The following is a 25,375-nucleotide window of genomic DNA, read 5'->3' on the forward strand; positions in this document are numbered from 1 at the left end:
TGGAAGTCCCAATAGCGAAATGACAGACGCCACAACTGCAACATTTGCCATCAGAATTTTTATGGACAATAACGAAGTGATGGCATTTTTACAGTAAACACAAAATTGCACCCAAGTGACTACGCTTGTGACTATTTGTGCAGAATTTTCCTCTTACACGTGCTCCTACGTGGTGCCTCCCCTGTGGCTTCAGCAGATGTGGAGGCCGCTTGCTCACTTTGCTGTTGCTTCTGTCTCGACACCTTTGGCGGGCATCCTCTGGGGTTGCGAGCCTGTGAGGACTCGTCAACAGTCTGCTGCTCCTGCGGCTGTGCAGGGGTTGAGACGCCTATCTCACTTGAGTGTGGACTCCAGTGGGGCTCTGACCGAGGGCTCTGCAGTGGCATGGAAGTGTGAGCGCTTGGAGAGGAGCCCCCACTTCCTTGAGGTCTGCCACCAACCTCCCTCTCATGGGTCAGGTCCCCCTCAGCGCCTGCAAGTGGCTGGAGAGCACCTTGCTGCACATCAGGGGGGCCATGGGGACCCCTATCTGCAATGGCAGTCCTACTCAGAAGGACTTCCATGAAGGTCTGGTTTCTCTGTTCAATAGATACACATCGCTCCTCAAGAGATGTCATTCTATTCTGAACAATGACCATGTTTTCCATACCCTGGCGACTAAGCTCCTCCATGGCCGTAGCCATCCTCTCCTCTACTGTAGCCATCCTCTCCTCTATGGTAGCCAGCCTTACCATGGAGGTAGCCATCCTTTCCCCAGAGGTAGCCATCCTTTCCGTGGTGATGCGTTCATGCGGTAATGACTCCACAAAGGCTCTGGTCATGTTCGCTATGGATTCCTCCATTCGCTCCACACTCGCCGCGACCCTAGAGACAAAACCTGTCAGAGACTCCTGCATCTGTGCCTGGAGTTCCATCACCGCTGATCTCATGGATGGACCCAGAGGCAGAGGGTCGACATGCTGCTGAGCCGAGCTGGCAGAGACCTGCGCCCTCCAACTAGGACTCTCCACCGCTGTCCCTGCCTCCACAATCTACTCATGCTCACTTGTGAGCTGTGATACACCAGGTGACAACACTACTCTATGTCCTGAAGGTCCCACCGAGGTGTGAGTGTCTGCGCTGGTGCTGGGTGCGCAGAATTCTGGTAACGCTGCACACTCGGAGGTTGCAGCTTCCTCTGAGGAGTCTGGCTGCTCAGCCTCTTCTTCCTGGCTAGGGGGGACGGATGCTTGTGATGGTCCTGTGGGGGAGTAAAGGAAAGAGTCAGAGATGTGATGCAAAGGCTACATGCACATTGCTTTTTGCAGATGCTCATAAGTCCATTTGTTAGAGCTTCACAATCATTATCAGCGACTCATGCAATGTCAAAGAGAGAGGTGGGAAACTTTTCTGTCACCAGCTTGCTGTGTTACACCCATCTGTCCGTCCCCCACTTGCGCATCCTCCTCGATTCCCACTATTTCCAGTGCCGCCTCCTCCCAGGGGGTCAGGTGGGCTATTGAAGCTGTCCCTCCTCCTGTCCTCGCTCGCTCTCTTTTGTTGTGAGCTCTCTTTTCCTGCAATGAGGGAGACAAGTGGAGGTTGAGTGAGAATGAAGGAGTGAGTGTAGAGATTGCATAGCATAGATACTTAGAAGGAGACAAAGATGGAGTGAGGTTGCAAGACCAAGGGCCCTCCCTGTGTGTTGTCAGTTGTGTTCAAAGCATCAGAGCGATAGGGAGTGTGAGGGCTGCATGGTCGAATAGTTATGTGAATGTGAGCATAGAGAGAGAGGGAATGGGTAAGGGTGCATGGATGTCAGTGTCAAGTGGGATGTGGAGGAAGAGATTGCTAAAGCTGAGTGCTGGTGAGGAAAGGCAATGGGCATCAGATTGAGGGTGATGGGAAATTCATACTCACTTTTCCAGTGCACTGAAGGTCATGAAATCTTTTCTGGCACTGAATCCACGTTCTTCGTGTGACTCCCAAGGAGTTGACCTCCGCAGCCACTTGCAACCACACTGCCTTAGTCTGCTTGGGAGGCCTCTTCCTCCCTGAGGAAAGGAAGAGCACCTCCCTGTTGGCCCTAGCCCCATCCACTAATGCCTGCAGGGCCACCTCGTCGAAGCGAGGAGCTGATCTTGCCCTCCCGCTTGTCATCCTTGTTGAAGGTCCCTCTCACACCAAACGGAGAAAGCTTGGCAGCCTGAAAGAAGCAAGGCTTGCTGTAGACCTTAAATGCAGCAGCAATGATGACGTCATCGGAGGCGACTTTCAGTCATGAAAAACCCATTTGCCAAGGGTTCCCACACATTGGAAATCAATTGGACAATTAAGTTAAAATTGCATCAATCTCCCACATCCATTTAGATTCGTGTGGATAACACGAAATGTGGATAACACGACACCATCCCGCACCTGAGTTAAAATCCAGCCCATTCTCTCTGTACAATGGATATGTGGTCGGGTTTACCACCGATGTTTACAGAGAAACTCTTGTCGCCTGTCTCCAGTACGCGAAAAGGGCCTGTGTAAGGGGCCTTGAGCGGATCCCTATGGGCATCATGACGGATGAATACAAATTCAGCATTCTTCAGCTCCGCTGGTACGTGTGAAGATGGAAGGCCGTGATGCGAAGTTGGGATAGGCGCAAAAGCCCTGGCTGTTTCCCGGTGGCTGCTGAGTTGTTTGGCTGTGGACCACGGCTCAGTTGGAAGCGGCAGGAAATCTCCCGGTACGCGGAGTGGCTGGCTGTACACGAGCTCCGTGGCGGACGATTGCAGGTCCTCTTTGGGTGCCGTGCGGAGACCCAACATGACCCACGGAAGCTTATCCACCCATCCGGCGCCTTGGAGGCTGGCCCTCAGCGATGCCTTTAACGATCTGTGGAAACGTTTGCACAAACCGTTTGCTTGCGGGTGATAGGCCGTGGTGCGGTGAAGCTTGGTGCCGAGACCCTGGGCCACAGCATTCCAGAGCTCGGAAGAGAACTGTGGACCGCGGTCTGAAGAAATGGCCACCAGAACGCCGAAACGTGCGACCCACGAGGAGAGGAATGCTCTGGCGACATCAGCAGATGTAGTAGACGCCAGAGGAACTGCCTCCGGCCATCTAGTAGTACGATCGACCATGGTGAGGATGTGTGTGAACCCCTGCGACGGTGGAAGTGGCCCGACGAGGTCCACATTGACATGGTCGAATTGACATTCTGGTACTGCGAACGTGGCCAATGGGGCCTTAACGTGACGTTGCACCTTAGACGTTTGACAGATGACGCAGGTGTTAGCCCAGTCACAGATATCCTTACGCATTCCTCTCCAGACGAACTTAGCCGACATTAATTTTTGAGATGCCTTCACACCAGGATACGAAAGCCCATGAATGGCGTCGAAAACCTTGCGGCGCCAGGCGACTGGAATGATCGGGCGGGGATCTCCCATGTAGACATCGCAGAGTAACAAGGTGCCTGCAGCGTGGAATTGCACATCGGTCGGTTGGAGGCTAGAGGTGTCGGTGCGATACGCCTGTGTTTCAGGGTCGGATGCCTGATCGGTAGCCATGAGGGCATAATCGATGCCCAGCTGGACCGCCCGTACGGTCGCGTGAGAAAGGCAATCAGCTACCAAGTTGTCCTTGCCAGCTACGTGTTGGACGTCTGTCGTGAATTCTGAAATGAAAGTTAGCTGTCGCTGCAGTCGAGCCGACCACGGTTCGGCGGTTTTGGCCATGGTGAAGGTCAGTGGTTTGTGATCTACAAATGCAGTGAAGGGACGTCCTTCTAACAAAAAACGGAAATGGCGGATAGCCAGGAACAGCGCCAGCAACTCCCGGTCGAAAGTGCTGTATTTGCGTTCGTTGCGCCGGAGTTGGCGGCTGAAAAATGCCAGTGGTTGCCATGTCCCGTTGACCCACTGTTCCTGCACAGCGCCTATGGCATAGTCGGAAGCGTCGGTGGTAAGGGCGATGGTGGCACCTGGCAGAGGGTGCGCCAACATAGTTGCATTGGCTAGAGCGGTTTTTGTGTTGTCGAAAGCGTTGTCCATTTCGACCGTCCAGGCTATTGTATCCTTTCCAGCCTTGCCTTTGAGGGCCTCGTAGAGGGGCTGCATGAGTCATGCTGCCTTGGGCACAAAGCGGTGGTAGAAATTCACCATGCCCAGGAATTCTTGAAGAGCCTTGGTGGCCTGCGGCCTTGGGAATGCCGTAATTGCTTCGACCTTTGACTGCAGCGGAATTGCGCCCTCCGAAGTAATGCGGTGGCCCTAGAAGTCAATCTGTTATAGGCCGAACTGACACTTGGCCGGGTTGATTATGAAGCCATGTTGGCTGAGGCGCCGAAAGAGGGTGCGGAGATGGCAGACGTGTTCCTCTTTGGTAGAGCTGGCTATCAGGATGTCATCAAGGTAGACAAATAAAAAGGGAAGATCCTGCAGGACCGAGCCCATTAGTCGTTGAAAAGCCTGTGCGGCGTTCTTGAGCCCAAATGGCATCCGTAGAAACTTGAACAGTCCAAAGGGAGTGATGACAGCCGTTTTCTGGACGTCCTGCGGGTGTACAGGAACTTGGTGGTAGCCACGGACGAGGTCGACCTTGGAGAAGATTGAGTTTCCCGCCAAATGGGCGGAGAAATCCTGTATATGCGGGATCGGGTACCGATCGGGAATAGTGGTGTCATTAAGGCGTTGGTAGTCCCCGCATGGCCGCCATCCACCGCCGGGCTTCGGGACGATGTGGAGAGGCGAGGACCAGGGACTATTCGAGCGGTGAATAATCCCCAGCCGTTCCATCGTGGCAAACTCTGCCTTCGCAGCCGCGAGCTTGCCGGGTTCCAGGCGCCGAGCTCGCGCGTAAACCGGAGAGCCAGTCGTAGTAATGTGGTGTTCGACACCATGCTTAGTGGCCGAGGAGGAGAAAGTGGGCTTGGTCAGCTCCAGGAATTCACCTAATAGGTGAGTGAACTCGTCCGGCGAGGGCAACGCGCAGGAGACAGTGTGCGACGTTGCAGAACTGCGGAAGCAAGGGATGGAGTGGAAGGTGGCCGCGTTGACCAATCGACGATTTCGTAAATCCACCAAGAAGCTGTTGGCGCATAAGAAATCCACGCCGAGGATGGCTTACGAAACCTTGGCTGTAATAAATTCCCACTGAAACCGTTGCCCGCCGAAGCACACCTGGACCCGCCGTTTGCCAAAAGAACGAATGGCCCCGCCATTAGCTGCCACGAGGGAGGGGCCGTGCATCCCAAACTGAATATCGAGTGCTGAGGCAGGAAGGATGCTACACTGCGCCCCGGTGTCGCATAAAAAGCGCCGGCCTGAGAGAGAATCTGTAATATAGAGGAGCTTCCCGGAATTTCCAATCGCCATCGCGGCCGCGGAACGTTCCTCAAACTCGGTCCTCCTTTTCTGGAGTTGCTGCTGGTGTTGATGTCGGTTTTGTTTTTTAGGCGCGAAACTGCAGGGAGGGCGGCAGCCTCTGGCTTTCGCGCCGAAACGGGCATGGTAAAAACACAAGCCGGGGGATGGAGGCGTCAGGGCGGCATTTGCGGGGGAGGGGTTCCTCGTGGCGGCGCAGTATTGCTGCGTGACCGCATAAATCGTACCTGCTTCTGCAGCCAGTGCTGCGCAATCTGTGGCTTCCGATCTGGCGAGGGCAGCCTGAACCTGCTCGGGTAGTTGACTCAGGAATAACTCCCGAAAGAGGAAACATTGTGGTTCTGAGCCAAGGAGCATGAGCATCTGGCTCATTAACTCAGATGGCTTAGAATCACCAAGCCCGGGCAAAGCGAGTAGCCGGCGGGCACGCTCCGCCTTCGTGAGCCCGAAGACCTGTATTAACCGCGCTTTAAGAGTATTATACTTGCTGTCAACCGGGGGGTTTTCGAGCAGGCTGATGATCCATGAGGCCATGGAGCTGTCGAGTGCGGAGACCACGTAAAGGTAACGGGTCTGATCCGCAACGATGTTTCGGAGATCGAATTGTGCTTCTGCTTGGACGAACCAGGAGGCCGCCTGTTGTTCCCAAAACTGTGGGAGCTTCAAAGCCACGGAGTTCGCTTCCATGTTTCGTTGCGCTTCGCTTCTTCCGTGAAAATTGTTCATGAAAATTCGGGGTCACCACTGTAGGAATGGCTAGATTCTTAACTAAAGGACTGAGGTCGAGTCAGTCTATCAAACAAACGATGTTTAATACTTGTTGAACAGAGTTTAAAACGAAAACACAGGACAACTACATTACAGGTCTGTACTCTTTGCTGGCTCCACGAGGACTGGCTAGGGCGGCTCCCCAGCCTGACGTCATGACGTCATCACGTTTTCCCGCCGCTGGAGGATCACGTGATCAACGTGATGACGTCATCGCGTTTGGTCTCATTCTTAAAGGGACCGCGCTATGTACATGCAATGATATGAACAAAGATACAGATTCATTCTGTAGCTAATAATTTGTTAAATTGTTAAAGATAATTATGTACATTAGATCATCGTCCCCCTGGTGACTCCGCCACAGTAGCACCTTTCATGACCACCGGATGTCTCAAAGCGCTTTACAGCCAATGAAGTACTTGGTTGTATTTGCAGAGAAAATCTCCTGTCGAACAAATCTGCAGCACTCAAATTTCAGTTTCAAGTACTAGCATTGCAAAATCATGAGTATCCCTTTAAATGCTGACTTCATGTAAGTGCCAAAGAGCCCATTCTGTAAAACCCAGCTTATACATGTGATACTAACACACAACACATTCTGCTCACTGAAAATAGGTGAGAGCCCCGCTACAATATTAAAATCACTGTTAATGAGATGCAGATCATTAACTATAATTTAAATATTCTAATGAAGCTCTTCTCTATTTTTGGTGAGAGTTTTGTGCACTTTCCCTCTCCCCTTCAAGTGTGTGTGCGTGTGCACAATATGGGCAGATATCTAGCAATCAGATTCTTGGCCTATTTCCTTACCAACTCATGACTGCCCATTCCATGCCGCCATCATCAGTAGTAAGGATTTGAAAATATACCTTAATACTCCAGATGGGATCTCCCTAAGGCCTCACTGTGTATCAGTAAACCTACTTTGGATTTTATCTCTGTGAATCTCCTCATACACACCAATATTCCATTAAGTTTTGGCAATTGCTGCAGTACAATACGTTTGATAGTTAGCACGCCCAGCTCTATTTTCCTGCTGAATATTAATATTATAGCCTGCTATGTGCCATCATATTGTCTATTTTTAGTGCAGAAATGCTAAGTAATAATTGTTGTTCATCTAACCTAGTTGCAACTCGACTGACAATCTGCTTTCCTGCACAGCTTTGCATAATCTGAAAATTTAGATATTCTATTTACAATGCTGTCAACAAGCTTATTAGTGAAAAAATATCCGGAGTCCAAATAACTATGTGTGTTAAAAATGTATCTTATAAAGAAAGTGAGAATGTGGGAGTACATGGTTACGTCTGAGTGCTCTCCATATGAAATGAGCAGAATAGCTGATCAGGATACAGTGCAGATGTGATTTCACCCCAGAAGTTGCCTGGAGCTCTACTCTTATCAACACTCGCATTTCTACAGAGAATTTCCTATTTGACAGATTTCAGCCATCTTTGATATCAAGTGACTGCTGCCTCACAAATAGGAGGGGGGAAAACAGGGAGGATTCAGTGAAACAGAATGAGTCAAAGATATGGAAACAGCCAAGAAGAAGTAGATGAGTGGCACTGAGTTCAGCCTCAGCATCTACTGCAGCGATATATAGCATTAAAAAAAAAATCTACTCAGTTGTAAACTCACTTCCTCTGTCAACCAAACCAGAGGCCTGTAAAGGGAACTGTCCAAAAGCAGTGCGAGTCGGAGGCCTGGTCACAGAGAGCAATCGGGTGGGGTGACAGTCAGATTCCTTGCACACCAGTGGAGTGGTCTGAGATGCTGAAATGAGAAAACTATCCAGAATAAAAATCCCAAAACATAAGGCAGAGCTCCTTGTACTGGCACAGCACCTTGTACTGTGGCACAGCACCATGCCCTCAATAAGTATTTGAAGTGTGGCATTGTCCTATGCTGTCTCACAGTGAAGTGATGTGAAGTACTTGGCTGTGAATTCACGATGACTTCCCATTTTCAATTTATTCTGAGCCATGTTGTCATTTCTGACACACAAGCTCATATGCAGAGACCGAGGCGGGGGCTTGAAAGGGCCCGACTCCCATCCAGGTGCAGAAATTTGATGCTTTTTTTTTATGGTTGTCACCAAGCTATGGCAAATTAATATTCAATTACCCTGAAAATGATGGTCATTTGTACAAGCAGAGAATTTGTGGAGCCATTTCCTGGTAAGTGGCAGTTCCTCCCAATGATCTATCTTATGTTGTGTTTTCTGTATAAATGCCAAATCCTGCAGCAGTCTCCTGCTGGGTCTGAATCACACACATACGCAGGCCATAAATTTAACATGTGACGTTCAATGTGTCCTCATCACATTTACACCACAAAAGTATTCACATTTGCAGTATACAAATCAGAACTATCTCGGCAGTGAGACTTGCTTTGGAGCAGGTGCAGTACTGGATGCTCCTAATGATGTCATCGGGGCCAATTTTAACTCCGTTTACCCGATGTAACCCGGTCACTTACCGCCCGTCACACTGCCACTCAAGCCTCCAATATCTTGGGTAGGGTCCTGAGATGGATGGTCTGAGCACCTGCCTATTTCAGGCGGGAGGCTACGTGTAATAAGCAAATTGGAGCCCAGATTAGGTACAGATGGGCTGAGTATACGCTGCACATGCTCAGCAAATTTTTACCAGGTGGTCATTGTCTAACCAGTGGGTCTTCAAGAGACTGCTGGAGGCCACTCACAAAACAGGCCAGGAAACTTTACTTTTATTTATTGGCGGAGGCAGGCGTGCTCCTTCTGGGCCTCCTTTCTGATGCTGTTCAGCCCATCTGAGGCCTCCTCCAAGGTTGTCTCTCCTGCATCCCCCCCCCCCCCCACACCCCCCCAAATGGGAGCCCGACAATTTCAAGCCCTTTCAGAACCGGCGAGTGCAGAGATTGGCACCTGTAGCTCACCGGTGGGATATAACTGAGACCCGGGCCTCAAAATGGCTGGAGCCTTATGCCGGCAAGAATGGCCAGGTGGCTGGTGGATTCTGCCATGGGGGCACCCACCACCCCACCCCCATTCTTCACCAGTAGTTAAAATTGGCGCTAGAGATTCTGTGGCACAGTGTTCTTGCTAGTATTAAGCCATGTTCACTGGGTCTCAGGGCCAATTTTCTGATATAATGAACTCAAGCAGGTTGTTACACTTGATTTAATGATATGTAGAAATGCAGAACGTACTTCCTATGTGTTTACTTGAGGTGGTTTCACGCTCATAAAGTTTTTGACTCCAAATTGGAGATGTCCTACAGAAAAAAACAAACGGGAGAGAAATTAGGGGAAATATAAGTCTTAGAAGAAAATACTACATTTTAATAAATCACCCAAGAATCTAACATTTGATTGTTAAATACAAACTCAGAATTTAAAATGAAACACGTGCTAACCATTTCATAACTTTGCTTCATTTTATCTGCTTTTGAACTTACTTTTCCATGGCTTTTTTTTCCAGGTATTTGTGGACCATCGGTAAAAATGTTTGGAAAAGATGGAAAAAAAGATTCTTTGTTCTAGTGCAGGTAAATGGAAATGAATACTCCTAGTGCCTTTGACTTCATTCTCTTTCAGAATTAAGAACATAAATTAGTGAAGCAAATTGCAAGAAAAAGTGCCAAATATGTATTTTTTTTATTAATCCACAATCTCACGTTTAGTATTTTCATTCACTTGCTCGTGTTAAAAATGCCATCTGACCGACAGCTGTGATAGTACATAGCAAGTATATGAGAACTCAGCTGTGCTTGCTAAAATCCAAGAATGGTCCGCAAGGTGGGCTGCCAGAAACAGTGTGAGGACTCGGAAGTGTCTTTCTGTTGCTAAGAGAGGAAAGTGAGGAAATGGATGTAATAGGGATAACAGAAACATGGCTGCAAACAGGACAGGATTGGCAGTTAAATACTGCAGGCTATAATGTATTTAGAAATGATAGGGAAGGAGGAAGGGAGTGCTGGGGTACCTGTTAATCAGAAATAACATAATGGCAGTAGCAAGAAAGGATGTAACTAACAAAGAGATATAAACAGAATCCATATGGATTGAGATATCGGTCACACTATTAAGGGTATGTGACAGACCACCAAATAGTGAAAGGAAGTGGAAGGAGAAATATGTAGGCAAATATATGAAATAAGTAAAAAAAAAAAACACAGAATCATCATCATGGGGAATTTCAACTATTCCCATATAAACTGACAGGGAAAGGGGGATGGAGCTTTTACAATGTGTACAAGACCACTTTCTGATCCAATATATAAGAAGCCCAACAAGAGTGGATGCACTGCTAGACCTAGTAAAGGGAAATGAACCAGAGCAAATAAGAGAAGTAAGCATGGGAGAACATCTAGGGAGAAGTAATCACAATATAATAAGGTTTAAGATAATGGGCAGGATTTTCATTGGGCCGTGGAGTCGGGATTGGAGGTGTGCGGGGGGTTAAAATCCCGAAATCAGGGGTCCCGGCCCCATCCCGCACCCAAACCCGCCTCCATGCCAGTTTTAAAGGAGGCGGGTACCCGCCCTGCGCTGGGACCCGCCTACCTGAAGCAGGAAGGGATTAATGCCAATTAACTGCCTGTTAAGAGGTAGTTAACAGGCAGTTTTTAGCCTAATCCCTATTTTTAAGGTTGAAGTGTGGGATTCCCGACGGTTCCAAACCACGCCAAGTTAAAGGAGGCGGGCCATCGGGTTGAAGGACATGGAGGGGTCGAGATGTCGGTGTTCAGGTGAGTGATGTGTGCATGAGTGCAAAGGTAAGTGTGTTTGGTGTGTCTAAAGTGATTAAATAAGTTTTACATACCTTTTCTTACCTTTTCAGCCTTCCTTCCTTTAGGTCTCGGGAGTCCCTCATCTCACCGGCACAGAAAGCAGAATGGCCGCGAACTGTCAAAAGTGACAGCCTGCAGCTTTCTGTGCAGGAGAGATTTCTAACTGAGTCTGTGGAGAAGGACTCATGTTAGAAGTAAGACTGTCAGTGTTTGACAGCTTCAAACAGCTGTGAAACGCTGATATTTCATCTGTCAAAAGCTCTTGACAGATGAAATTTCAGTCTGTGATGTCACCTGTTGCCAGGTGGCCCTTAATTGGCTCAACAAGGTCAATCAAGTTAAAATCGCGTGGATTGGCCGCATCTCGATGGAGGCGGGACTACAACCCCGAATGTTGTAGTCCCGCCTCCAACCGACTCCTGAATGAAAATCCTGCCCAATGATTGGGAGAGATATAGATAGTACAAAGACCAAAGTAATAGATTGGATAAAAAACAACTATGAGGGAATGAGGATGGAGGTAATGAAGGTAAACTGGAGAAAATTATTGATAGACAAAGAGGTAGAACAATGGGCAATATTTAAAGAGAGCTCAACAGAGTTCAGAAGAAATATATTACATTAAAATAAGAGTAAACTAGCCAAGAATGAGATGCTAAGTAATATTGAATCTAAAGAAAAAGGCATACATAAAGTGCATAAACAATAAAGGAGAGAATGAGTAAAGGGAATATGATGAGTTAGGAAAGAGGCGGAAAAGAAGGCAAAGAGGAAATATGAAATTAAAATATCAATGAATATAAAAAGAAATAGTAAAGTGTTCTATAGTCATATAAGTAGCAAAAGGAGAATTAAAATGGGGATAGGGCCACTAAGGGATGAGCAAGATAAATGCACAGGAGATGATACTGAAATGGCAGGGATACTAAATAGATACTATGCCTCAGTTTTCACTGAAGAGGCAAACAAAGAGGAAATGATAACAGTAGAAGAGATCAACAGGGATATTACAACAGTTAAGATAGACATAAAGGAGATACTAGACAAACTACCTAAACTTAAGGAGGACAAAGTCCCAGGTCTAGATGGATTGCACCCGTGGATACTCAAAAAAAAACTATGGAGGAGATAGTAGAGGTACTAGTATATCCATATATAAAAGTTAAATAGAAAAAGGAATAGCACCAGAGGAATGGTGAACAGCAATTTAATTCCTATCGTCATAAAGGGAGATACAACTATTCCAGGGAATTGTAGACCAGTTAACTTAACATCAGTGGTAGAAAAGATACTAGAATCTTTGCTAAAAGATGAGATAACAAAACATCTGAATTCAGACAATATAAGAAAAATTCTCATCAGTAATTTCTAAAAAGAAGGTCTTGTTTAACCAACCGTATTGAATTGTTTGAAAAACTAACAGAGTAGACATGGGCAATTGATGCAGTATACATGAACTTTCAGAAAGCCTTCTATAAGGTGTCAGACAAGAGACCCGTGACATAGGTCAGGGCGTTGGTGTCAGGGGTCAAGTAGCAGAATGGATTGAAAGATAGCTACAAAACAGAAAACGAAGAGTAGGAGTTAAGGGAAGTTTCTCAGACTGGCAGAAAGTGGGAAGTGGTGTCCTGCAGCGATCCAGGCTGCAACCACTGTTGTTTACCATATACATAAATGACTTGAACTCAGTAATTAGAGGTACGGTGTCAAAATTTGTCAATGATACTAAATTATATAGCTAATGTGAAGGACTGCACCGAAATATAGGAAGACATAAACAGGCTTGCAGAGTGGGTGAATAAATAGCAAATTCAATTCAATGCAGCAAACTGTGAAGTGGTTCATTTTGGTAGGAGGAATAAGGAGGACACTTATTCCTTGTAAGAAACTAAATGTGGTAGAGGAGAAAAGACATCTGAGAATGCAGATACATACATTGCGAAAAGTAGCAACACAAGTTGATAAGGCCATAAAGAGTGCAAACAAAGCATTGGGGTACATTTCAAGAGGAATAAAATACAAAAGCAGGGATGTAATGTTAAATTTATGTAGAACTCCAGGTAGACCACGCTGAGTACTGCATGTAGTTCTAGCCTCCTTTCTACAAAAAGGATATTGAAAAATCAGAGCAAGACCAGAAAAGATTTATAAGGATGTTACCAGAATTGAGAGCATGCAGCTATGAGGAAAGATTGAGTAGACTTGGTCTCTTTTCTCTGGAGAGGAGAAGACTAAGAAGAGACCTGACAGAGGCCTTTTAAAATTATGAAGGGGTTTGAGAGGGTGGATATGGAGAAACTGTTTCCACTAATTGGTGAGTCCAGAAGTAGGAGGCATAAATATAAGCCACTAACAGATCAAATGAAAAAAATAGGAAGAATATCTTTACAGAGAGAAGGGTGAGAATGTGGAATTTGCTGCCACATGGAGTGGTTGAAGCTGATAGCTTTAATGTATTTAAGGGAAGGCTTGATGAATACACGAGGGAGAAGAGAATCGAGGGATACACAGGCAGGGTGGGAACAGGTCATTAGAGTGAGAAGCTGTTTGTGTGGACTATAAACACCAGCGTAGACCAGTTGGACCGAAAGGCCAGTTTCTGTGCTGTAGATTCTATGTAATTCTATTTAAGACAAACACTCGAGAACCCTGCAGAAAGCACATCACACACTGACTGCAAGAGCACAGATGAATGATGAAGAGGTGATAACATGGAATTCATTTAGTGACATTACCTGAGAACAACTGATAACAATTTTAAAAATAGTTACCAAGTTTAACTATGAATTGATTTAGTTCAACCTCCTCTTCAGTCACACATTTGTAATATCCCAAAAGAATAATTTATCATTTCCATTATATTTAGGGTTGTATGCAAAAGGTGAGGCAATTTAAGTTTATTTTTAATATTGTTGTTAAATCTCCAAATATCACATTGTGAATGGGTGATTGTGGAGGAGGTGGATGATTGTGGAGGAGATTGAGCTGAATAAAATGGTGATTGCTATATTTTTTTGCAAACTGGATAGAGCACAGGACACCCCTGGTTTGAATATAGCTTAGACTGACAGTGTCTTCTCTCTCTGCCAGCTGTCAGGGTCCTAAATGAAATGTGTTTGGGCAGCCAACTCTGTTCCTAGTGGGCCTGAGCCTACAGCAACAAACTACCCATAACTTGGCATAAATTAAAATTAAATTGGCAATCTCATTTAGCAAGTATGTAAGAACGGCTGCTGGGGAAAATTTAAAAATTCACCCTCGTACAGTAGGGTTGGGATTCTGCGCATGGGGGTTAAGGTATATTGTTTGGGTAAAATAAAAGGAGCTTTATCCAGCATCTGACCAATTCTGTTGCTAATCTGGGAATGCTTGATACTGACAACTGGATGACAAGGTGAAATGTGCTCCAATCTCAGCACTGATGTTTCTCATGTTGCTCAACACAAAAGAATTCTGTACGAAAATAGGAGCGGACTTTTGTGTGACTGCTCCATTGAGCAGGCAGAGCGAGCTTGCCACATGCCCGATGGAAGCAGTCTGAGGCCCATCATGGTGAGGCATTGGTACCACACCGTCAGCGAGCTGATTGCACATATGGAGCAGCTCGCTGATCAGAGGCAGCCGAAAATCCAACAGCTCCATCATGGAGTGCAACCAATCCACGTAAGTTAAATTGGGGGAAGGCGATCTTGAGGGAGGGCCATGGAAGGTCGAGCATCGCATGGGTTGATTTTTGTGAAGCCAGGAATGCTCTTGCTGACCCCACAAAAAAAGTTAAAAACTTACCTGTGAGGTTTTTTGAGTGGCCTGCAGCAGTGCCTTTAAGGAACACTGGTTAGGCTGCTCAATGCCGAATATCGATGGGTGAAGCATACGCGGTGCGCACCATTGATACTTCAACATTGTATAAGGGTTCTACTTATATCATAATTTGCATGGACTAATGAGACCCTGGGCTGGATTTTGTCGTTGGGGGCGGGACTGCTGCGTTTCAAGTTTTAGTCCTGCCCCCAACAACGTCTGACCAACCCACGCTATTTTCCCTTGATTGACCTTGTTAAGCCCGCCCTGCGGGCTTAGCCGGCCAATTAAGGGAAAGACAGTGGCAGAGGATGTCAGTGTATGACGTTTCATCTGTCAAACATTTTTGACAGATGAATTGTCAGCGTTTGACAGCTTTGAGAAGCTGTCAAACACCGACAATCTCTGTTCTAAGGTGAGTCCTTGTACTGAAGGCTCACCAAACCTCTTTCTTCAGCAGAAATCAGATGACTGCTGCATCGGAGAATGCAGCAGCCATTCTGTCATCTCTGCCGTTGAGATGAGGCACCTCCGGATCCCCAAGGGTTGAAGCCTGCAGGAAGAAACAAAGGTAAGTAAACTTTTTCTAACACTTTACACTCACCTCTCATACTTACATCTCCACACTTGCACCCACCACTCACCTCCACAGTGCACTTTTCGATCCCTCTCACCCCCGCAGACCCACTGCTCGCCTCGCTGACCCTGGCGAGGTTCGCAGCTGTCGGGAAGCCCACACTTGCAAGGGTAAAATGGGGATAAGTCTCTTAACTGCCTGTTAACTACCTGTTCACAGGCAGTTAAATGGCTGTATTCCCCTTCCCACCTCGAGGAGACAGGTCCCTGCGTGACTCGGGGACCCGCCTCCCAGGAAGATGGCACTTTCCATTTTCCCGGCAGTCCTGCCTCCATACCTGCCTCCCCAGGGCTGGCAAAATTCCCCCCTAGTTTCCAGAAGGTGCCTGGGCAGCTCATTTCAAGGCCCCAACCTAAATGGTTGCAACTCAAACGTGGGCAAGAACAGGGTGGTACGTGCTATGGTGCTATTATAATTGCACTACCACCCCGCTCCTGCCTGGCAGACGGGATGAAAATTAACGTCATGCTGGGCTATATTTGTTGACTGTGTTTGCCAATTTTCAAAGGTAAACTTAGGCTTTTTTAATGTCTCAAAATATGTTGAAACTATAATATCTGATACAAAATGTCAGCTATTGGGATAACTCAGAAATTTACACAGAATACACCCTTTATGTGGCCTACACCTTTGTTCTGAATCTCAAACACTCTCTTCAGGTCAGATAGTCAGAGGTGAAGTCTAACCAACACAACAAAATGTCAACAAATACAAAAAGAGAACCAAAAACTGGCTCTAAACCACTTACCTCATCTCATAATTTACTAACTGTCAACTCCCAGAAAGATGCAAAACGGAAACTATTGCATTATATAACCTAATTCAAATAAAGGCTTTGTTTTCAGGGAATTGTTTCATGTGAACCCCAGATTGCTGAACAAATTGATCCCAAACATGACAAATTCATGACCTTCTGAGTTACTGCAGTTAATTCTTATTTCAAATTTTGTTCCAATCTGTTAATTTTAGAATGGCCTTGAGTAAAAAGTAAGTCATTTTTAAAAATTAGACCACATGATCTGTTCTGCCTTTCAGAGCACACACCTTAGAGTTGAAAAAATAAAGCTTTTTCTTCCAGTTAAAGGTGAATGTCAATTTTTATGGTTGCCCCAGCAACTTTGAGACGTCCACACTCTGGACTGTGCCACCTTGGCTCAAGGAGGACAGCATAAAAAGGGATACAGTTTTTAATCATCCTTTTTAAGTTGCCATGAAGCATGTATGAATGTACTATATTAAAAGCAATGAATGTTTCTACAAAACAAGGTAATCTGTTCCTATTTACCTTTACTGTCAGATTGCTTGTCCAACATCCAGTCTTGGATGAGCTGTAACTTCTTCCAGTTCAACATTGGGAAGACCAAACCATCATCCTTGGTCCCTGCCAATAAATCCATATACTCACTACCAATTCCATCCCCTTCACTGGTCATTGTCTTAGGCTGAACCAGACTCTTCATAGCCTCAGTGTCCTGTTGAACCGCAAGTTGAGCTTCCAACCTCGTAAAAGCAGAGAATGCTGGAAACACTCAGCAGGTCCGTCAGCATCTATGGAGAGCACAGACAAATTAACATTTCAGGTGTGGTAACTTCATCAGAACTGGAAGAAATTACTGGAAGAACAGAATAGAAACAGAACAAAGGGAGGGAAAACTCAAGGCACATAAGAGAGGAAATAGATTGACCTGTAAAGCGCTTAAGTGGAAAACAAGAGATGGTTAAATGGCAGAAGTGTTTAAGCCTATCTATTCCCATCACTGCAGCATCACCCACCTCTGCCCCCTACCTCAGCCCGTTTGACCCTGAAACACTTATTCTTGACTTTATCACCTCCAGATTTGATTACTCGAATGCTTTCCTGGCCAGCCTCCCATTCGCCATCCTCTGTAAATTTCAGCTCATCCAAAACTCTGTTGCCGATATCGTACTCCATGCCAAGTCCCTCTCACCCATCACACTCATCCTTGCTGACCTACATTGATTACTAATCCCCAATGCCACAAATTTAAAATTCTCCTCCCTGTGTTTAAATCCCTCCATAGCTATGTCCCTTCCTATCTATGTAGCCTTAGCCTTAACCAGCCCTACTCACCAGCCCCTGCCCCCCGGTACTCTCCATTATTTTAATTCTGGCCTCTTGTGCAACCCCCCACCCCCCCCCCGCCAAACCCTGCAACCTCCTTCTCCACCATTGACATCCATCCCTTCAGCCTACCTCGGAAATCACTTTCTAAACCCCTCCACCTCTCTGCTTTCCTCCTCACCTACAAGATCCTTAAAACTCACCTCTTTGATCAATGTTTTTATCACCCCACCTAATCGCTTCCTCTTTGGTTCAGTGTCCATTTTCCTTACATCTCTGTGAAGTGCCTTGGAGTGATTTTCTCTGTTAAAGCTGCAATATAAATGCCACTTGTTATTATTGCCACCGACTCTGATTGTTCCATTACCAATCAACATTCACAATGTAGCAAAGCAAACAAGCCCCAGGTTTCCTTTCCTCCCCACTGCCCCATTACAAACACAGTAAACCTTCCATGTTTCAACAAATGGTTTAATTATGCAGAAGTTAGGACACCAAAAGCAAAGAGTCAGCTGTTACTTGCAGCAGTGTATAATGAACAGTAGGTGGTAGCACTGAATTAATATGGCCAAAACATAGTGGCAACCTCTCGTTCTATTTTACACAGATCTCATCGTATGTTGCATTACCACACCACATGCTAATATTATAGACGTTTTTCATCAGCAACCCAAAAAAACAGAAATAATTAACCTTCTTGTATCCCTTTACATTCTATTCACTAAGAAGTACGGTACCGGTTCAGATTATTTTATACTGGATCTTCTTTTCCAGTGTCTGAGTTATTTTGTGTGGTTACTAGCATTCTACAGTATAAGTGTGCGTGTTCAATGTGTGTCGTTGGGCAAAATATGGTTAGCTTTTGTTAAATGGAGCTGACACTTGCTAATGAATTTCCCACCATCAATAAATGATGGCGGTCGCCAAAGTAGCGCACTTCCAGCCCTGCTGGGAAAACGTGTGAACCTATCCACCATAAAATGGCACTCTTGGTAGAACAATTTTATCACATTTTTATATTGTCAATCTACTCAAGTGTGCTGGCTCTCTATTAAGCAATAGCATCTGTGTGGGAGTGCACTAGGCAATAAGTGTCGATGCACTGATTTAACTGTAGCGTGTAACCTGTTTATGTCAAGTACACTCTGGATTACAAGGATGTTATTAGCACATTTCAGTAGTAGATTGCAACACTTTACCTTACAGTACCTTTTTCATTGGTAGATGGTAGGAAGAGTCTTTCAACTTTTTGATGACCTTTAAGAGCTCTTCTGCTCATTTGGGACTTCAGTCATTTCTTTTTCATGTCCCATAAGATAAGATTAGTGAGGAAAAGATAAGGGTGGTAGTGCTTTTATTCCTTTTCCCAAACTTAGTTTCTGTGTTGCAATTGTTTTTTCAGTACAATGTGTTACAATATCCCACATATTGAAATATATTGCTTATATACAGCTTGTATGATTGAGTGTGACAAGTGGTGTATATTTATAGGCAGCTTGTGGATGACTGACAGTTTGTTAGCAAGTGTCTATTCTGCACAGCTATTTTTCTGTGTTTTCTCTTTGATTTCCGCCCCCACCTCCACAACCCCCACATCCCTTTGGATTCTTATAATTACTATGGGTTGTTTCACCATTTCTGCTGTTTATCTCTATGATTCTCTTTCAATAGGGTGCTTACAATAAATACCACTTGTCTCCTTCTTAGATGAGCTGAAGGTTCTCTCACAAAAGACCATTTCCAGTTCTTAGACTGCTATTGCAAGGATCCGTTGTTCTGCACTGTTTCTATTCACAAGTAATAAAGCAATTTTATCAACCATAGTTCTATATCTATTTTAACCCTTCAGGCTTAAAATTCCTTCAAATTTACTCCCCTCCTCTTCTTGAAGACGATGATTCATTCTATGGAATGGTTCTCAAGGTACTCGCAGCTCCCTGGTACCTTGCTCAAATGGCCATTCTTCAAGTGTGAACCTTGACAGCGAGCATCGCCAAACTATTTGACTGTAGGTGATATCAAAGCGAAGGCTAATCACGTCATCATCTAACATCAGTGCATGTACATACACACACACACACACACACACACACAAACACATTCCAGCAGGGTTTATTGGATAGTAATCAAGAATAGAATCTCAGTCATGAGGGAATGCGGATGCCAAAGAATTGTCTGGCATATCTCAGGATATCCATGGCATACTTTTAGATTTTCTCTTGATATGCAGAAGTTATTTGACAACCAAGTGGAAGGGCACTGGCTTGGTACAAGCCAATTTAGCAATTAGTTATCCATAGTGGGCATGACATTGTTGTGGTCTCTATGCCAACCAACAAGTAGCTAGTCATGCTGCTGATTTGCTTTGTCACAGATTCACATTGGACAATTGGAAAGTTACTGCTCTAGGGTCAGGAATAACCGACCCTTTGCCCTTGATGGACTAATACTTCAATATCATTGCCCCCTTTCCATGATTCCTATGACTTTGCTGCCACCACACCTGAGATATTGTTGGAGGAGATGGCTTATCGGGGGAAGGCAGCAGCAGCCAACTTCCTGGCACCATGGGTGGTTCTGCTGCACAGGACGGGAAGAAAAAGAGCGGGAGAGCTATAGTGATAGGGGATTCTATTGTAAGGGGAATAGGTAGGTGTTTCTGTGGCCACAAACGAGACTCCAGGATGGTATGTTGCCTCCCTGGTGCATGGGTCAAGGATGTCTCGGAGCGGCTGCAGGGCATTCTGGAGGGGGAGAGTGAACAGCTAGTTGTCGTGGTGCATATAGGTACCAACGATATAGGTAAAAAACGGGATGAGGTCCTAAAAGCTGAATATAGGGAGTTAGGAGATAAATTAAAAAATAGGACCTCAAAGGTAGTAATCTCAGGATTGCTACCAGTGCCACGTGCTAGTCAGAGTAGAAATAGAAGGATATTTCAGATGAATACGTGGCTAGAGGAATGGTGCAAGGGGGAGGGATCCAAATTCCTGGTACATTGGAACCGGTTCTGGGGGAGGTGGGACCAGTACAAACTGGACAGTTTGCACCTGGGCAGGACTGGGACCGATGTCCTAGGGGGAGTGTTTGCTAGTGCTGTTGGGGAGGGTTTAAACTAAAATAGCAAGGGGTTGGGAACCTGTGCAGGGAGACAGAGGAAAGGGAAGCAAGGATAGAAACAAAAGACAGGAAGGAGAAAAGCAAAAGTGGAAGGCAGAAAAATCAAGGGTGTAAATCAAACAGGGCCACAGTAAATAATAATAATTCTAAAAGGACTAAGGGGGAGAAATTCGGTATCGCCCCGTTTGGGGCGCTAGTTCTGGCGGTGCGCAAAGATTAGCGCTAGGCGCAAGTTCTTGCCACCTCGAGCGATATTGGGTTGCAACGCCCCTGGAGGTGATTGCGGCACTAAATCTGGCGCTGCACGGTGTTCTTAAGGCGCTAGCCCGGCGGCGCGATGCAATTTCTCCGCAGGCGGGCGCAGCGCAGGTGCCGTCAATTATCGAATTCACGCTGGCGCCGGCCAGCTCTTAAAGGGCCGGATCGAATCTCTTCTGTAGCCACACTCTGCGCCTTGTAGGCCTCAAAATCGGCGGTAACCTACCTGTGGTGGCCAAAGCTTCACCCACATGAAGAAGGCCAGGGAGAGAGCACAGCGCTTCACCGAGGGGGCATTGGATGCTCTGGTTGATGCGGTGGAGCGCCGGTGAGCTGTGCTGTACCCGGAGAATGGTAGGAGGCCTCATCAAACCGAATACCGCAGAGCTTGGAGGGAGGTTTCCCAAAGAGTCACCTCCAGCAGCATGGTTCCGAGGACTCCTGTGCAATGCAGGAAGAAGTTCAACGACCTCACTCGGGTCGTCAGGGTGAGTGCCTTTTCCAAAATCATCTTCATCCCTCGATCTGCACCTCACTTTATGGCCAGAGGGTCTGCAAAGCCCCAATGGCCAGCTGTCATCCAGAACCCATGGCCCTTTCTGGAAACACACACGCACATTCAGCTCAGTGCATAATGTAAGGGCTATTCGACCATGGGAGGCATGTGATGCCAGATCATGGCAGCATAATGTAAGGGCTATTCGACCATGGGAGACATGTGATGCCAGAACAGGGCAGCGTGTTTCATCACACCCCGCCCTTTCTCTTGCAGGCCAAGCTGGCGAGTAACCGCAGACAGCAGCTTTGGACCAGAGGAGGCCGGCCTCACCTGCAGACCCTTTCAGACCTGGAGGAGCGAGTCCACCAGATCGTCGCAAGCCGGATGACTGGCCCCGTCGCCTCTGGAGATGCTGATCCCATTGTGGAGAGTGATGGTAAGACCATGACCTTTTTGACCTCTCTCCTTCCAGTTGTTCCCCACACCAGCATGCTTTTTCACTTTCAACCCAATTCAGAGCATTGCAGCACTCATGCATCCCTTGCTGCCACCCTGTCCTTTCGCTAAAGCCACTCTTGAACCTCCCTGCTTTCAGATGCTGCATCACCAGCTCGGGAGGCAGGCCCTCAAGCTGCCACTGCGACTGACTCCGGAGGCGACGAGGAGGAGGAAGCCGGAACATCCGCTCAACCCTCAGGCGAGCCAGCCCATCTCCAGACTGGGGAGACTCCTTCCCTGGAGGGGAGCGGGGGGGAATGCTCTGAGGAGGACCCAGCTCCAGGAACCAGCGGCCTGCAGCAACGCGAGGGGGGTAGGGAAGCTCGGGGGCCGTCTCTCCGGAGGGTGAGTCGGGCCGCGAGTCCTGCTGCACAGAACGCAGAGGAGGTGCGTACCCTCGCTGAAATGAGCGCCCAGGCTGGGCTCAGGCACACTGAGCTCATGGCTGCAGTGGGAAGGATGCCCGAATCCATTGAGACATTGACAAGGAGTGTCCAAGACTTCAGCGCAGCACAGGCAGCGAGTGTGCAGGACTTCAGCGCAGCACTTGCAAGGAGTGTGCAGGACTTCAGCGAAGCACTGGCAAGGGTTGTCCAGGGCTTCAATGAAGCAATGGTATCTGCCACGCAAGTGCTGAGTGCTGCCACGCAGTCACTCGCTGGTCTCCTGCAGACGCAGATTGAGGCCACGCGAGCACTGACTGCTGCCACCCTCGCTGGATCGGGCAGGATTCCCCGGGGCCCTTGCAGCACCACAGCAGGCCAGCAAACTGTGCACCAGCCGATTGTTGTGCATGCTGCAGTGCTGGCCCGTCAGAGTGCCAGTATGTCGGCCGACCAGGGAGCTGCTGTCCGCTCTCAGGATGACAGCATTCCTGATGCCACCACTGGCACTTCTCCACTGCAGCTGCCACCACCTGCAGGACAGACTGCTTCCGCCCATGCAGAGTTGGAGCAGTCAGGAGCCGGGCCCTCCATGCCCAGAGCTCGTCCAGGCCGTCCTTCAGGGGCATCTGCGGTTTCGTACAGTCAGCAGGCCTCCACCAGCCTTGTTGCAGCCACTGGGGTCCCATTACGGAAGAGCTGTAGGGTGGGAAGGGGCCAATGTCGAAAGGGAAGCAGATCACCATCGAGGGGGAAAAAGTAGAAGGTGCTGCTGAATCATGTTATTTGTTTCATTCAAGGCAGAGGATGCTGGTCTGAATGTTAGTTATGTTTTGGACAGTCTCCCGGGTGTGAGAGTCACTTATGTTTTGGACAGTCTCCCGGGTGTGAGAGTCACTTATGTGGCAGTCTGTATGTTTTGCTTTCTGTTGCCATTGCTTTGTCAGGCGGGAAGGAAGCACATTTTGTACAATAAACAACTTTCTTTATTCACAATGGCCATGTCTGTTCTTTGGATAAATTTTGCCCTTGGCCGGCTTAGGGGTAGCAGAATGGTTCCATTCATGTTCTTGGAATGGCAGCAAGCATTTCCTGAGAGGGGCCTAGAAGCGACTTGCTATAAGCCTCTGACGGACGGCCCTTGCAGTTTGTTCCTCCCTCCCGTCTTGGTGCTGCTGCTCCTCCTCCTCCTCCTCCTCTGCTGGTGCTTCAATGTCTGGTGGCATTGGCTGGGTCCTGAGGATTGCCAGGTTATGCAGCATGCAACACACAACCACGAAGTGGGAGACTCGCTCAGGTGAGTACTGAAGGGCTCCTCTGGAATGGTCCAGACAGCGGAACCATTGCTTCAGCATGCCGATTGTGTGCTCCACGATGTTCCTGGTCGCTTGATGGCTCTCGTTGTATCCTTCTTCAGCAGGGGTGCTGGGCAAACGGACCGGGGTCATTAGCCAGGGGCACAGAGGATAGCCCTTGTCCCCGAGAAGCCAGCCTCCTGGGTGAGCCGGGGCCTCAAAAAGGTCTGCCACAGAAGTCTGGCGCAGGATGAAGGCGTCGTGGCTGCTGCCTGGAAACTGGGCATTCACAGTGAGTATCAGCTGTCAGTGGTCACAGACCAGCTGCACATTCAAAGAATGGAACGCCTTTCAGTTGCAGCGCCCGCAAAGCCACATGTGTGCAGTCAATGGCGCCCTGCACCATAGGGAGGCCCGCTATCGCTGCAAAGCCCTCTGCGCGCTCTCGCTGCTTGTCCGGGGTCATTGGGAAGGAGATGTACTGCCGTCTCCTTCTAAAGAGGGCATTAGTCACTTGACAGATGCAGCAATGCACCGCGAACTGTGAGATGTTGGCAATGTCTCCAGTAGCGGCCTGAAAGGAGCCACTTGCATAGAAGTTTAGAGCCACAGTGATCTTCACAGCCACCGACAGAGATGTCCTGCACCTTAGTTGAAGCTGCAGATCTGGCTGAAGCAGGTGGCAGAGCTCAGTGACCACCTCCTTACTGAAGCGCAGCCTTCGGAAACACTGCTCCTCCGACATGTTGATATATGAAAACTGCTGGCGGAAAACCCTGGCAGCGTAAGGTCTCATGGGGCAACGTCTGTAGGCCCTCCTCCGTCTGGCCATGCCTGCCACTCTATCCCTGCGTCTCTGTGTCCTGTCCAAATGATTGAGAAGCACAACGTTCGCATCCAATGCAGCCCCCATAGTAAAAGCGCACTGAAAGTTATTCCGGCTGAGAAGCTCACCAACTGCAAAGTGATGTTCAGAAGGCTAAAGTTCCTCTGCCAGCGCTGGCTCACTGCAGAAATGGCTCTCCGTTTGTCTCTGAGCAACCCTCTCTCTCTCTCTCTCTCTCTCTCTCGCTCTCTCTCTCCAAGCAGTTGTGTTCCAAAAATGGCTATCAAGAATAATCCAGAACAGTCCCCTTTAAATAGCGCCCCCTGAGCCCGACAGCGACTGGGAAACGATCCAGGTAACCTGTCCTTGTTAGCGCCAGGCTGAACGCAGGGGGGCGCCACTGAATTTCCGGTCCGGGGCGCCCCAAAGGCGTTGCACACTGAAATGACGTCACGATCTGCGTGTGCCGGTGAGCGGGCGCTAAGGTTTAGTGCCGCCGCAAAATGTCCACACAATATGGGAAGAGGCGCAGGGTTCGCTGCGCCCGGGCGCGAGTTGGTTAGCGCCCCACTTCTCGGCCTCTTTAGGCGCTAATGGGTGCTGCAGCCAACCGAATTTTTCCCCCTAAGAGTGTTAAAAAAACAAGCCTGAAGGCTTTGTGTCTTAATGCGAGGAGCATTCGTAATAAGGTGGATGAATTAGCTGCACAAATAGATGTAAATGGATATGATATAATTGGGATTACGGAGACATAGCTCCGGGGTGACCAAGGCTGGGAATTCAACATCATGGGGTATTCAATATTCAGGAAGGACAGGCAAAAAGGAAAAGGAGGTGGGGTAGCATTGCTGGTTAAAGAGGAGATTAACACAATAGTATGGAAGGATATTAGCTCTGATGATGTGGAATCTGTATGGGTAGAGCTGAGAAATACCAAGGGGCAGAAAACGTTAGTGGGAGTTGTATACAGACCCCCAAACAGTAATGCTGAGGTTGGGGATGGCATTAAATGGGATATTAGAGACGTGTGCAATAAGGGCACAGCAGTTATCATGGGTGACTTTACATATAGATT

General features: G+C 47.6%; 1 protein-coding gene across 15 annotated transcripts in view; it reads left to right on the top strand.

Moving 5' to 3' along the window:
- The window catches only part of cadpsa (Ca2+-dependent activator protein for secretion a), a 583,962-nt gene that overhangs the window by 334,700 nt on the left and 223,887 nt on the right, over positions 1–25,375 (top strand). For all 15 annotated transcript variants that reach the window (XM_086001517.1, XM_086001514.1, XM_086001512.1 and 12 more), the window contains exon 9: positions 9,589–9,655. In XM_086001517.1, coding sequence (XP_085857643.1) covers positions 9,589–9,655 — 67 coding nt within the window. The remainder of the gene's footprint in view (positions 1–9,588; positions 9,656–25,375) is intronic.

This window comes from Somniosus microcephalus, chromosome 11 (assembly GCF_052327205.1).
Source record: "Somniosus microcephalus isolate GS21.2 chromosome 11, FLI_Smic_1.0, whole genome shotgun sequence".
NCBI lineage: Eukaryota > Metazoa > Chordata > Chondrichthyes > Squaliformes > Somniosidae > Somniosus > Somniosus microcephalus.